This window comes from Equus caballus, chromosome 27 (assembly GCF_041296265.1).
Source record: "Equus caballus isolate H_3958 breed thoroughbred chromosome 27, TB-T2T, whole genome shotgun sequence".
NCBI classification, from domain to species: Eukaryota; Metazoa; Chordata; class Mammalia; order Perissodactyla; family Equidae; genus Equus; species Equus caballus.
This window is the reverse complement of record NC_091710.1, coordinates 31,354,365-31,367,799: the sequence shown is the minus strand read 5'-3', so window position 1 is coordinate 31,367,799 and position 13,435 is coordinate 31,354,365. Positions and strand designations below refer to the sequence as shown.

Sequence of the window (13,435 nt, the reverse complement as noted above, 5' to 3'; positions counted from 1 at the left end):
TCCTCTTCTTCTCCCCAAAGCCTCCCCAGTACATAGTTGTACGTTCTAGTTGTGAGGGCTGCTGGTTGTGCTATGTGGGACGCTGCCTCAGCATGGCCTGACGAGCGGTGCCGTGTCTGCGCCCAGGATCCCAACTGATGAAACCCTGGGCTGCCAAAGCGGAGCACACGAACTTGACCACTTGGCCATGGGGCCGGCCCCTCGTTTTCTTTTATAAAGATTTTAAATATTGAGTTTCTTCTCTTGTGTCTTCCACCGCCACCCTCACTCCATGTTTTCCTGTCTACTGTTCGGAATTTATATCATACATCTGAATAGTACTATTACTACTATGTCTACTAAACTCTCTTGTGGAGATTTATTCTCACTTCTAGATCAAAAGGTAAAGGTAAAATAACACATATTTTAGTTTTTAAAAGATTCTTCCCAGCTATACAATATTCTACAATTTTAGCATAAAAACCATACTTAAAAATGTGAATACATTAATACAAATTTACCTAAGGAAATCATGTTTAGAAATAAAAATGGCTATTTTTATGGTCTAAAAGTTATCAGCTACTATTTGAATCTCCTTCTTCTGAAAATATGCCCCATACAAAGAACATTACATTTAAATTACCTCAATGTAACTGTTTATTAAAGGTCAAGAGATTTTATATCAAGTTTCAAAATAGTAAAACTTTCATTTAAAGCATACCACAGTAAATCAATGCTTTTGTTTAAAATGGAAAGTTTATTTGCTCAGTACATCAAATAGGATGCAAGCACTGTCATGACAAATATACAGAAATATGCAGATCAACATAAAACAGTAATTTAGTTTAAATGAATGGAAATCTTTTTAAATGTTATGACAACATACTCCCAAGAATCTTTTCTTCAGTTAAGTTAATTATACATTTCAATAAAATAAAGGGTAATGGATTAAATGGAAGTTAGCATGTGAATTTTTCTTAAAAATAAAACTCCAACTCTATTAATCCATGCCAGTTAACACTATAACTAAAATTTCCAAGTAAGTGCGAAAGGAGATGAAGGAGTTAGTTACCTTTTTTGCTTGAACAGTCCAGGAAAATGGCTACTACAAACACAGCAGGCAAACTGTTAAGACTGACCCATCTAGAACATAGTGTCGTACTCGGTTTCAACCTCAAATTGTACTAAATGCTCATCATTAGTATGGCACATTTTGGTCCATGATATGGTTTAATGCCAAGACAGATCCCAATTTGTTACAGAAACACACAGATTACTGTTGCTTTTTTTTGTTTGGTGTTTAAATATATATATTTTAAAAAGCCAGGTATACTTCCACATAGAAAGGCAGGTTTTCCCAGGAGGAATTACAGGAAGTAGTCTGGGGTGCGCCGGGTAACATGAGGCTCTCCACGACGAGGTGCTGGGTCAAACTGAAGGCTGTGAATGACAAAAAAGAAAGCGCATGGTTAAAGGATTTGAATTTGCAAGCAAATAAATCAACAAAGAACAAGACACTGTAGTAGAAAGAGCAGTCCTGGTTTCCACCTTTCCCGTGCCGTTTAGGACAGGACCGACCCTGAGCACGGCACTGCAGGTCTTCTCTTCCAAAAACTAGCTCAGAGTTATCGGGGAAAGTTAAGCAGACAAAATGTCTGGTGGGTGTCTGGCATAAAACGTTTGTAATCTTATTATGAGTTGAACGGAAATGGTGAGAGTGGACACGCTTATTTTGTTCTTGAGTTTAGGGGGAGAGCATCCAGTTTTTCACTATTAAGAATGAAGTTAGGGGCCGGCCCAGTGGTATAGCAGTTAAGTTCACATGCTCCACTTTGGCAGCCTGCGCTTTGCCAGTTGGGATCCCAAGTGCAGACCTACACACTGCTCATGAAGCCATGCTGTGGCAGCATCCCACATACAAAATAGAGGAAGACTGGCACAGATGTTAGCTCAGTGACAATCTTCCTCAAGCAAAAAGAGGAAGATTGGCAACAGATGTTAGCTCAGAAGACATTAGCTGTGGGTTTTTTGTAGATGACCTTTATCAGGATGAGGAAGTTCCCTTCTTTGACTAGTTTGTTGAGTATTTTTATTATGAAACGGTGTTAGATTTCAACGAATGCTTTTTCTGGCTTTACTGAGATGATCATGTGATTTTTGTCCTTTATTCTCTTAATATGGCTTATTACCTTGACTGATTTTTACATTTTGAACCAACCTTGCATTCCTGGAATAAATCCCATTTGGTCATGGAGCATAATTCTTTTCACATATTCATAGATATGGTTTGTTAGTACTTTGTTGCAGATTTTTGCATCTATATGCATGAAGAGTATTGGTGTAACACAGGCCTCAAAGAAAGAGTTGGGAAGTGATCCTTCTTGTTTTTTTGCAGGTGTTTGTGAAGGTTTGGTGTTAATTTCTTTTTAAATATTTGGTCAATTCACCAGTGAAGCCAAGCAGGCCTTGGCTTTTCTTTGTAGGAAGTTTTAAAATTAGTAATTCAACTTCTTCACTTGTATTTCTAGAGTCAGTTTTGGTAGTTTTTGTCTTTCTAGGAATTTGTCCATTTCATCCAAGATACCTAATTTGTTGCTATACAGAGATTCACTGTATATACCCCTATAATTCTTTTATTTCAGTAAGGTGTATACTGATTTTGGTTATGTGTCTTCATTCTTTTTTTTTTTGCCCAGTCTAGTTAAGTCTTCTCAATTTTTTTTATCTTTTAAAAGAACCAACCCTTGAATTCGTTAATTTTCTCTACTCTTTTTTCACTACTCCATTTTATTTCCACTCTTAACTTTATTCCCTTCCATTGCTTACACTGGGTTTAGTTTGCTCTTTTTCAAGGTCCTTACAGTGTCAAGTTAGGTTACTGGGGGCCAGCCCAGTGGTGTACTGGTTAAGTCCTCACACTCTGCTCTGGCGGCCCTGGGTTCACGGATTAGGATCCCGGGTGTAGACCTACACTCTGCTTATCAAGCATGCTGTGGCGGTGTCCCACATACAAAACAGAGGAAGACTGGCACAGATGTTAGCTCAGGGCCAATGTTCCTCACCAAAAAAATAGTAATAATAAAATAAAGTTAGGTTATTGATTTGAGATCTTTCTTGATTTTTAGTATAAGCATTTACAGCTATAGACTTCCCTGAAAACACTGCTTTCACTGCATCTGTTTGGTACACTGTGTTTTTGTTTTGACTCATCTCAAGTATTTTCTGATTTCCCTTGTGATTTCTTTTTTGACCCATAGGTTATTTAGGAGTGTGTTAATTTCCACATATTTAGAAATCTTCCTCCTGTTATTGATTTCTAATTTCATTCCATTGTGTTTAGAGAAAATAGTTTGTATGATTCCAATCTTCTTAAATTCATGGAGGATTGGTTTATGGCTTAGCATATGGTCAGTCTTGGACAATGTTTCCTGTGCATTTGAAAAGACTCTGTATTCTGCTGTTGCTGAGTGAAGTGTTCTGTGGATCTTAGGTACAGTGTTTCTCAAGTCTTCTATTTCCTGGCTGATCTTCTGCCTAGTTCTATTACTGAAAGTGGCATAATAAAGTCTCCAACTATTATTGTTGAGTTGTGTACATCTCCCCTCAATTCTGTTAGTTTTTGCTCAATATATTCTAGGGCTCCGTTGTTAAGTGCATACGCTTATAAGCGATGTATCCTCCTAACGGTGTGGCTCTTTCTATATTATGAAATGTCCTTCTTTATGTCTAGTAACAATTTTTGTTTTGAAATCTATTTTGTCTGCTATTAGTATAAGCAGTCCAGCACTCTTGTGGCTGCTGTTTGCGTGGTATCTTTTTTCACCATTTTACTTTTAATCTATTTGTGTGTTTGAATCTAAATTTTGTTTCCTGTAGACATCATAAAACTGGATCTTTTAAAAAAAAGATAATCTCTGCCTTTTGATTGCATTGCTTAAATCATTTACATTTAATATTATTGATATGACTAGATTTATACCTGTCATTTTCTTTTTTTTAACGTCTCTCTTCTTTGTTTCTTGGTTCCTGCTTTAACTGATTTCTTATTTATTAAAAGGATATTTTCTAGTATACCATTTAAATTCCTTTAACAGCTTCAATAAATTATTTTATTAGTGGTTGCTCTAGAGCTTACAATACACAACTTAACTTACAGAATGCTACTTCAGATTTATACTAACATAATTCTGGTGAATTATAGAAATTTACTCCTATACAGTATAGCTCCTTTCCCTTCTCCTTTTTTTTGCTACTGACATTATACATAGTATATCTAGATATGTTACAACCCCCAGAACACCTATTTAATTATTACCTTACATAATTTTGTGACCTTAAAGAAGTTGAGAGAGAAAGGAAAATGAGCAAATATTTACAGATTTTGATATATTAATCTTATTTTTAGTTTCTTCATATTATTCCTTAGGATTTGAACTACCATCTGGTGTCTCTTCTTTACTTTAGTACAGCTTTGTTCCCGGCCACCTCCTCTGTGCTGTTACAGTCGTATATATCCCATCTCTATACATTACATTTAAGGTCCACTACACTACAAATATATCCATATTGTGTTAAGTAACTGATTTTTAAATCAGTTAAGAAGAAAGATACAATTGTACTGTCTTTCACAATTACTATCTTGTGTGTAATACATTTGATTTACTTTCTGGTGTCATGTGCTTTTGGACTGAAGTACTCTTTCTAGTATTTCTTGTATGGCAGGTCTGCTACTGTTGAATTTTCTCAATTTTGTTATCTGGAAAAATCTTTCTTTTGCATTCATTTTGAAGTTTTGCTGCACATATGAGATTCTTGGTTGAGCTTTTTACCTTCAGCACTCTAAACATGTTATCCCATTGCCCTTCTGATGAGATGTCAGCTGATTATCATTGAGGTTCCCTTTTGTAAGTCATTTTTCTCTTACTGCTTTCAAGAGTTTTTCTTTTAGACTTTCAGCATCTGACTATGGTGTGTCTGGGTATGGATTTCTTTGTATTTATCCATGTTATTTGTTGAGCTTCTTAGACGTGTTTATCAATGTTTACCATCAAATCTGAGAAGTTTTCAGCCATGATTTCTTCAAATATTCTTTCTGTCTCTATCTCTCCCTTCTCTCCTTCTGGAACTCCCATTACACCTATACTGGTGTGCTTAACAGTATCCCACATTTCCTGAGGCTCTGGTTCATTTTTCTTCACTGTTTTTATCTGTTAAAATTCTCCTTGCTTTGATCTTTTGTTTGTTGCTAGGAGCATCATGGGAGCTATGAGAGCCCTCTTAAGTGGCCTCCACCACGATACGCATTGTTTTCAACAAAGCACTTAGGCTTGGAACTCTCTACCCTGTGCTCTAAGTAAGGTCAGTCCTCTCAGGAAGAGCTGAGGAACTTTCTGTTCTGCCTGTCACTCGGAGCAGAACTTCTATGCCACTGCTCCAGAGTTGTGGGCAGGTATTATGGCCCACTTTTCTTCAAATTGACCTGTAACTGACATATAAAATTATATTATTTTCAAGTGTACAATGTAATGGTTTGATAAATGTATATACTGCAAAATGATCACTGCAATATGTCTAGTTATCATACATCACCACACAGTCACAATTTTTTTCTTGTGATGAGAACTTTTAGATCTATTCTCTTAACAACTTTCAAATATACAATACAGTATTATTAACTATAGTCTGTACAATACATGCTGTACATTACATCCCTAGGACCTATTTTATAAATGGAAGCCTGTACCTTTTGACCACTGTCACCCATTTATGTCACCCACTTCTTAGTGACATACGCTGTTCTATGAACAGGTGCTGGGGCAAGAACAACTGGGGACCCAGCATTCTCTGCCCACCATGCACGTATAGAGTAGAGCTTCCACTCCAGAAGATAGGTGGGGATAGGGAGTCTCAGCCTCTTGACTGTACCCACCAGGAATAGAGCTTCTGTCACCCAGGACTGGGGTAGGTGAGGCATGCTGACACTTGCCCACTTAGGGTTGAAACCATAGCACAAGACTGGGAGCTGGGGAAGGGGAAAAGCCCCCCTCTTCTTGACCACACCCACCCAGAGAAATGCATGGAGTAGTTTCTATACAAGGGATCTGGGGGAGGGGGAGGGAGCATGCTGTGTTCCAATTCCACAGACTCTGGCTGCTGTGACTGAGATTTAGATTTTCTAGAATAATTGTTTCCCTATTTGCTGTATGTACTTAGGACAACTTCCCAAAACTCGAAATACCTGTTTAAAACAATTTTCTCTGGTTAAATGGTTGTTTATGTTGGAGAAAGTGTCTGCCATGTTCCTCACCCCATTGTTCCAGACGCAGAAACTCTCTACCTTAATTTAATAACCTACATTTAAAATTTTCCCTCCAAATGTGATTATATACATTAAAATTTAAAGTTACTTACAAGGAATATTTTAAAGTGTCATCTAATTCCATGATAGCAGCCTGGTTCCCACAGCGATAACAGTAATTGGGTGCACTGAAAATGGTGACCACGTTCCGATCGTGACACCAATTGTATCCCTGCAGCAATAAAAAAAAAATCAATATTTCACCATAAAATCATGATTTTGACATAGATAATACACCATTTTCCCTCCCTCTACTTCTAGTCTCTAGTGTCATGTTTTAGATACATCCCAAATAGCAGCTGAATTTTGATTATTTATCCAATTTGAGAGTCTCAGTCTTTTAGGAAAGGAAAAGTTTTCATCCATTTCCATTTCCTATGCTTACTGATATAACTAGACTTATCTTTACCGTAAGAATTTATGTTCTTTATTTATCATGCTTTCACCTCTCCTCTTGCCTCTATCAGGTTTGTGAAGTTTTCTCCAACATCTTGAAGCCACTACCTATTGGTTCGGAAGGATTATATTCTATTTATATTTCTCTAGTATTTACAAAATACTAACACCATATTAGAGAAATCTGGCAGGCACCACGTTAACTAAGTGATCCAGGTTAACACCACCAGAAGTGGGACAAATAGATTTCATGAGTCCTGATAAGATGCACTGAGAATCATTTTGTGGTATGCCTGCCAAAAATGCATATCCTGAATCTGTAATCATACGGAAAGATCAGTCAAACCAAAAATGAAGGATATTTCTACAAAGTAAAATTGCTTATACTCTTCAAAAATGTAAAGATTATGCAAAACAAAGAAAACCAGAGGAATTATTTCCAGATCAAAGAAGACTGAATGTAGCATGATCCTGGATTAGATTATACATGCACACACACACACACAAGTTTTGCTATAAAGGACTTTAGTGAGACAATCAAAATTTGAATAAAGTGTTTAGATTAGATAATAGTGCTATGTCACTGCAAATTTCCTGACTGTGATAACAATACTGCGGTTATGTAAGAGAAAGTCTTTATTTTTACAAAATACATATGGAAATTTGGGGGTGAAGGAGTATTATACCTGCAACTGACATTCAAACAGTTTAAAAGAAACTAAGTAATATGTGTAAGGGAAGGGGGACAGGGAGGGAGAGAGAATGATAAAGCAAATATTACAATATTCATATTTGAGGAATCTGACTGTAGGATACAAGGGAGCTTTTTGGCACTGCTTTTGTAACTCTTCGCTAAGTCTAAATTAATTTAAAAAGTGACATAATTTTGCTCTGGCCAACTAGCACTTTCCTCCTTGCTAAAACCAGACAAGTTTTTTCTCCTTCCTCAAATGTTTCTGACATTCTAAGTCATGAAGCTTTATTACAGACAGATATATTTATTTGAAATAAAGATCATCATCCTGTAGGAAAAGGACATACCTCCATTACAAGTTGGTGAGCACGAGAAACCAGTGTGAGACCATTGGCGTGGTTAAATGTTTCAGAAATGTCTTGTCCAAATGTGTAGCCAGCACCACGTGGTGAAATACCCCATCCACCACGATCATCTGGATCTGACCATAACAGATCACACATTGGGCCCTGGCCAAGAAAATCAAGTACATGTTATAAATTATTACCAGTCACATTTAACTCATTTACCTTTACCACAATGTGGTTATAGTTCTTTCTTTTTTTTATTAAAACTGAGTTTACCTCATGTGGAACTTCTTGTAAACGATCCAGGGCTCTTATATGATCCAGTGTGTCTATGGATGGAGAGAGACCACCGTGGAGGCAGAATATCTGTTTATGAATTTAAAAAGAAAATGAATTTGTTTTATTAATTGCTAAAAGTTAATGGAGAGTAAACACTGGTTGCCAACTCTCAATCCTAACAGCTCTTCTCTCCAAAATAAAGTTTAAAAATATTCACGGTGGAAAATATATAAAATTCAATGGAAAAGAACAAAAACCATATCATCAGAGAGACTTGTTAACATGTATTTCTTTTGTCTTCTTTCTTTGTAGTCCTAGGTATATGTTTTTTTCCCCTTGTCTGGTGAATGGGATCTCCATCCTTGTGACTCACCATTACATTTTTTGCTGGTTACTGGTGAAGTATATATAACATTTGTTTCTCTTACACTAAAGACCCTACTGATTCATTTTATTGGTTCCAACAGTTTTTCAGTTTCCTAGATTTCTTTTTTGAGTACATAATCATGTTGTTTGCAAAAATATTTGTTTTTGTCTTCTCAAAGTTTATACTTTTTAATTCTTTTTATTGCTCAGTGCAAAGGCTAGGACTTTCAAAACAAAACTGAATGATACAAGTTGATTTTTTTTGTAAAACATTTATTTCCAAGCCCATCCTCTACAGATGCTGAATCAGGAAGAATTAATACTACAAGTTTTAGAGGGCATTTTTCTCCTGACTTTGATGAGGTTTCTGATGTTTTGCTGAAAAGTACACGCAGTATAAAGTTTCTTTTCCAATTAATGTTATTTTATCTTACTCCTTAATAACTGAGTTTTAAATAATGAAGATATAGAATTTTTTTCAAACAGTTTTGATCTGTTTCATTTTTCTGTGTTAGCCATGTCTAGTTTGGTGTTGGGGTTATACTAGCCATAGAGTGAGTTCTGAAGCTCTCCATCTTTTCCCTAAGCTTTGGAACACAGAAATTCTATGTGCCTTAAAGGCTTGGTAGAATTGGTCTATGAATCTATCTAGACCAATTTCTACTTTTCCAATTTCTGCTAAATCTAGTAGTCTATTTACATTGGTTAATTTCTTCAAAACCAATTTAACAATTAATATTTTGCTATAATAAATTTCGCCCATCTTTTCAAGTTTATTGGAATAAAGCTGTATCTGTTGTGATATGTAAGCACCTCCATATTTACAGTAACGCCTTATTTCTCATTCCTAGTGTTTCATGTGATCTCCCCCTTTTTTTCTAGATCAGTTTTGAATATTACATTTCTTTTTAGTAGACTTTTCAAAAACTGCTTTTGGCCATATTGATCAGTATCCATTTCTGCTTTGATCCTTAATAAATCCTTTATTTTACTGTGTCATTCTTTGAGCTAAATGTTTATATAACATTATTTCCTTTCTATTTTTCTACAAAACAAATGTAAGACTACGTATTTCTTCCCTTGTTTACATCTAAAAGTTTCGGTCTACACCATACTTCCACTGTCATTTAGAAATGATTTGGATTCTTATCTTTTATTTTCTGAGTGTTAATAAAAGATGGTGAAAGTTCCCAAGCAAGTAGATTTTTCTTTTATCCTTTTCTATTTCATTCCCAGTCTGAGTTTTTCTTCTACTACTCAGAATTGGAGACTGTCACTTAACATTTGATACATAAATAAATGATGGATGGATAGACGAAAGGGTGTAAAGGAGGAAAGAAAGAATAAATGAATGAATATGTGGAAAATTATCTGGTTTTTGTTTGTTGGGTACTCATATACCAAAAGCTATAAATACTGTCTATATCTGTTAGGTAAGCTTGTCCCATTGTTCAAATACTCTATATACTTATTTTTTATCTACTTCATTTCTAAGGTGTATAAAGTCTTCCCACAACAACATTTTATAAACAATAACGTGTTACCAATGTTGTGTGTGTGTGTACTGGCTATTTTGTTCCTTGAGAGTACTACAATAGGAAAGATCAATGGTCCACTGAAGGTAAAAGGTTGCGGGGGAGGGGGAGAAATATAAACATATTCAATAAATAAAAGCTATACTAATGCTCTCATTTAAAAAACTAGATTCACCATAACACTGATAGGCTGTCCTTCTAAAATAATTATGTCAATTGTTATGTTAATGAAAGCTATATTGCTTTTTAAAATTAAAAACCTTAATTAAAATTTAACCTCCTTTAAATTCATTGTTTTCTTTCATTTTAGCAAGTCTAAGCAAAATATTGCCCTTTTAAATTAATTATTGTGATGTTCAGAATCACAGCTGGGAAACATGGACCGTCAGGATCACACAGAAAAGGTCAGAAGCAGATTCTATCGGCAGTAGTGGTCCAGGGGCAGCCTGTGGGCGTCTGTGGTTTAAGAGCTGTAGAGCCCACAGCACGTCTTAGACTGAAATTGAAACCACTTCATGCTCACAGTGATTACACCCGGAAATTGGAATAACAGGAAACTGGCACAAATTTTTCTTACACTTCTGAACGTTTTATGTCTGTAATACTTGTTACAGGTAGAAACAAAGCATTCACTTCTTAGTGAAGGCGGCGTAATACACAATATTACTGGCTTGCAATTACCATGAACATAGGAAGAAAAAGTTATTAATGGTAACCAGCGGACACTGGTTAAATGTGTGAAGACAGCTTCAAAAAATGGCTTTGCTTTACTAGCGTGCACGTCAGGACCATAAGCATTTATTTACAATATTTATCTATAATAAAAAAGCATATTGGCATATCCTTTGGCCAAAAGCTTTACAAATATATCTGAGAACAACATGGAAATTTGCTGGTCCCAATGTACATAAAATTTATCCAATTCCCTGTTCTGAAATCTTAAGTACAAGGGAAAGAGGCAGAAAAGGCCAAGGGGATACAGACATACACGTTATGTAAACCTAGATCCTAAATGACTAGTAGAAAATCTTTTCCTACTTTTATCCCCACCCCGATGTAAGCACGTACATACATACCTGTCCATCTACTAAAGCTGTGAGTGGAAGATAATCAAATAGATCCGTAAAATATTTCCAAACATTGGCATTCCCATACTTTCGTAGACATTCATCATAAAAGCCATACACTTGGGTTATTTGTCGGCTTTCGTGGTTTCCTCTCAATATTGTAATGCGTTCTGGATAACGCACCTGGAAGAAAAGCAAAAGAAACCCATGTTGTACAAATCATATTTTTATGAGCGTCACGTTAAGCACATTAACCGCTGACCCATTTCTTTAAATGGCTCTTTTTCCTGCTAGTAAAGTAAATGCTAATTCTTTTTCAGAATAAAAAATGTTCTCATTCATAACCAGGTCCTATTGATTAAACTTTGACATATTTTCTATATAGGCAGTCATTTTACTATTTATATCACCCTCATTGGAATCCTTATTAACTGATACCTCTATTACTATAATAAACTTGTACCTGATTTGTCTCAAATATCTTCTTCATCCTCAAACTATCACTAGTCTTCTAAATCTTTTCAGAACACTATGACTTCTTACTGCTGAATGGACACTGAAGATCAGAGATCTGGACCTGAGACAAACTCTTCTATAGACTAACCTCTCCCTCCCCTTTCAACTTTTATTTCCCACAGGAAGATTGTGTTTGCCAACAAAAACACAAAAACAGACCCTTGCCAAATCTAGGCAAGATTTCAAATGTATTAACAGTCTCTTTTCCATAACAAAATATAGACACATGGCTTATAACATGCTGTTTATAGTTAAGAATATGTCTGAGAAGTATGAAAAAGCATCAGATTCTGTAAACCAAATTAACCAAAAGCTGCAAATGCATACTTTAATTCATACATATTTACTAAGCATCTGTTATATGTCCAACATTAAATTTAGTGCTTAAAGCTAAGTGACAGGTCCGCACAAGTATAATACATGACTTCTCCTCTCTAAGGACTAATCTCACTAAAGAGGTATGTGAAGTACATAATACAAGGCAAGAAACCACTATGGAGTATGAATAAGGGGTGAGAGAAGATGTTTCACGTTAATTTAGAGTAGGAAGAGTGAGGCTAAAATGGTGGAAGGCTTCATGGAAGAAGCAGGACTTGTGTTGTGGTAGAAGGGGTAACAAATCACAGATGGAGTAATCCTTTGGGGAAAGTGGTTAAAGAAATTTATGGAGATAGACTGAGCACTGAAATTCTTTGAGTCAAAGAGTTTATGCTGTCAACTACTGGCAGGCAAATTCAGGCTAGACTACAACGGCCAGCCAAGGAGTTTGAGCTCCACTCTACAGGCAATATGGAATGACTGAAGAGTTTGGGAGCAGGGAAGTACCAAGATGAAAATCTTAAATAAAAGAGATTTAATCTGGCAGCATACGCAAGGTGCAAGGTCAATTTGGAGGAGTCAGACCTTAGAGGCAAAAATATTAGTTACCATACTACTGCAACAAAGTGTAAAGTGGTAGAGATACGAATTGTGTGTTGATAGTAAAAACAGAGACAGAGATATAAGACTTCTTAAGGCAACAATTTAAAAAAGACTTGTTAATTGACTGAATATGAGAGATAAGTGACTAAGTAAAAAATGATTCTAAGACTTCAGCTATGGATTACCCAAAAGAATGATTTACCAGGAGAAGGCAGGAGAGGTTTAAGGTATCATCCTCATCTCCCTCTCTGTTAAAAGATGTAAAATCAACTATTATTTTAAGGGGTTAGAAACTGAATGGATCACAAAACAGAACAGATGAGGTGCAATACTGCCATTCTTGCCTTTTGTTGGTTTAAAGCTTGAAAAAAAGAAAAGTGAATGTCATTAATCATACCTTTAATGCCACAAGAAGAGTCACAGTCTCCACTGAATAATAACCTCTGTCTACATAGTCGCCCATGAATAGATAGTTTGTATCTGGTGATTTTCCACCAATTCTAAAGAGTTCCATGAGATCATGGAATTGACCATGCACATCTCCACAGACGGTAACAGGACAACGAACCTCTTGCACATTTGATTCTTTTGTTAAAATTTCCTTAGCCTGTTAGAAAAATGAAACCAACAATTAAAAAAAGATTCTATCACAAATTAAAGGCATTATTCTTTGTGTATTAAAAGAAAATCTGGTGAAAAAACACCTGAAATGTGCTTTATGAAATCATAAAACTAAAACCACAATGAGATACCACTTCACACCTACTAAGACTGCAAATAAAAGAGACAGATAATAGCAAGTGTGCGTGAGGACGTGGAGAAACTGGAACTCTCATACACTGCTGGTGGGAATGCAGTGGTTGGTGCAGCTGCTGTGGAAAACTGGCAGTTCTTCAAAAAGTTAAACAATTACCACGTGATTCAGCAATTCCACTTAGAAATATACTTAAGAGAATTATGTTTACAGGTTTCTGGCA

At 35.8% G+C, this 13,435-nt stretch overlaps 1 protein-coding gene across 1 annotated transcript in view; it reads right to left on the bottom strand.

The window, feature by feature from the left end:
* Positions 1–716: 716 nt before the first annotated feature.
* PPP2CB (protein phosphatase 2 catalytic subunit beta) overlaps positions 717–13,435 on the bottom strand; it is a 32,821-nt gene continuing 20,102 nt past the window's right edge. Inside the window, exons 2-7 of the mRNA XM_001493873.7 lie at positions 12,856–13,065; positions 11,031–11,204; positions 8,051–8,140; positions 7,775–7,936; positions 6,391–6,509; positions 717–1,419 (exon numbers count right to left, since the gene is read on the bottom strand). Coding sequence (XP_001493923.2) covers positions 1,347–1,419; positions 6,391–6,509; positions 7,775–7,936; positions 8,051–8,140; positions 11,031–11,204; positions 12,856–13,065 — 828 coding nt within the window. The 3' untranslated portion in view covers positions 717–1,346. The remainder of the gene's footprint in view (positions 1,420–6,390; positions 6,510–7,774; positions 7,937–8,050; positions 8,141–11,030; positions 11,205–12,855; positions 13,066–13,435) is intronic.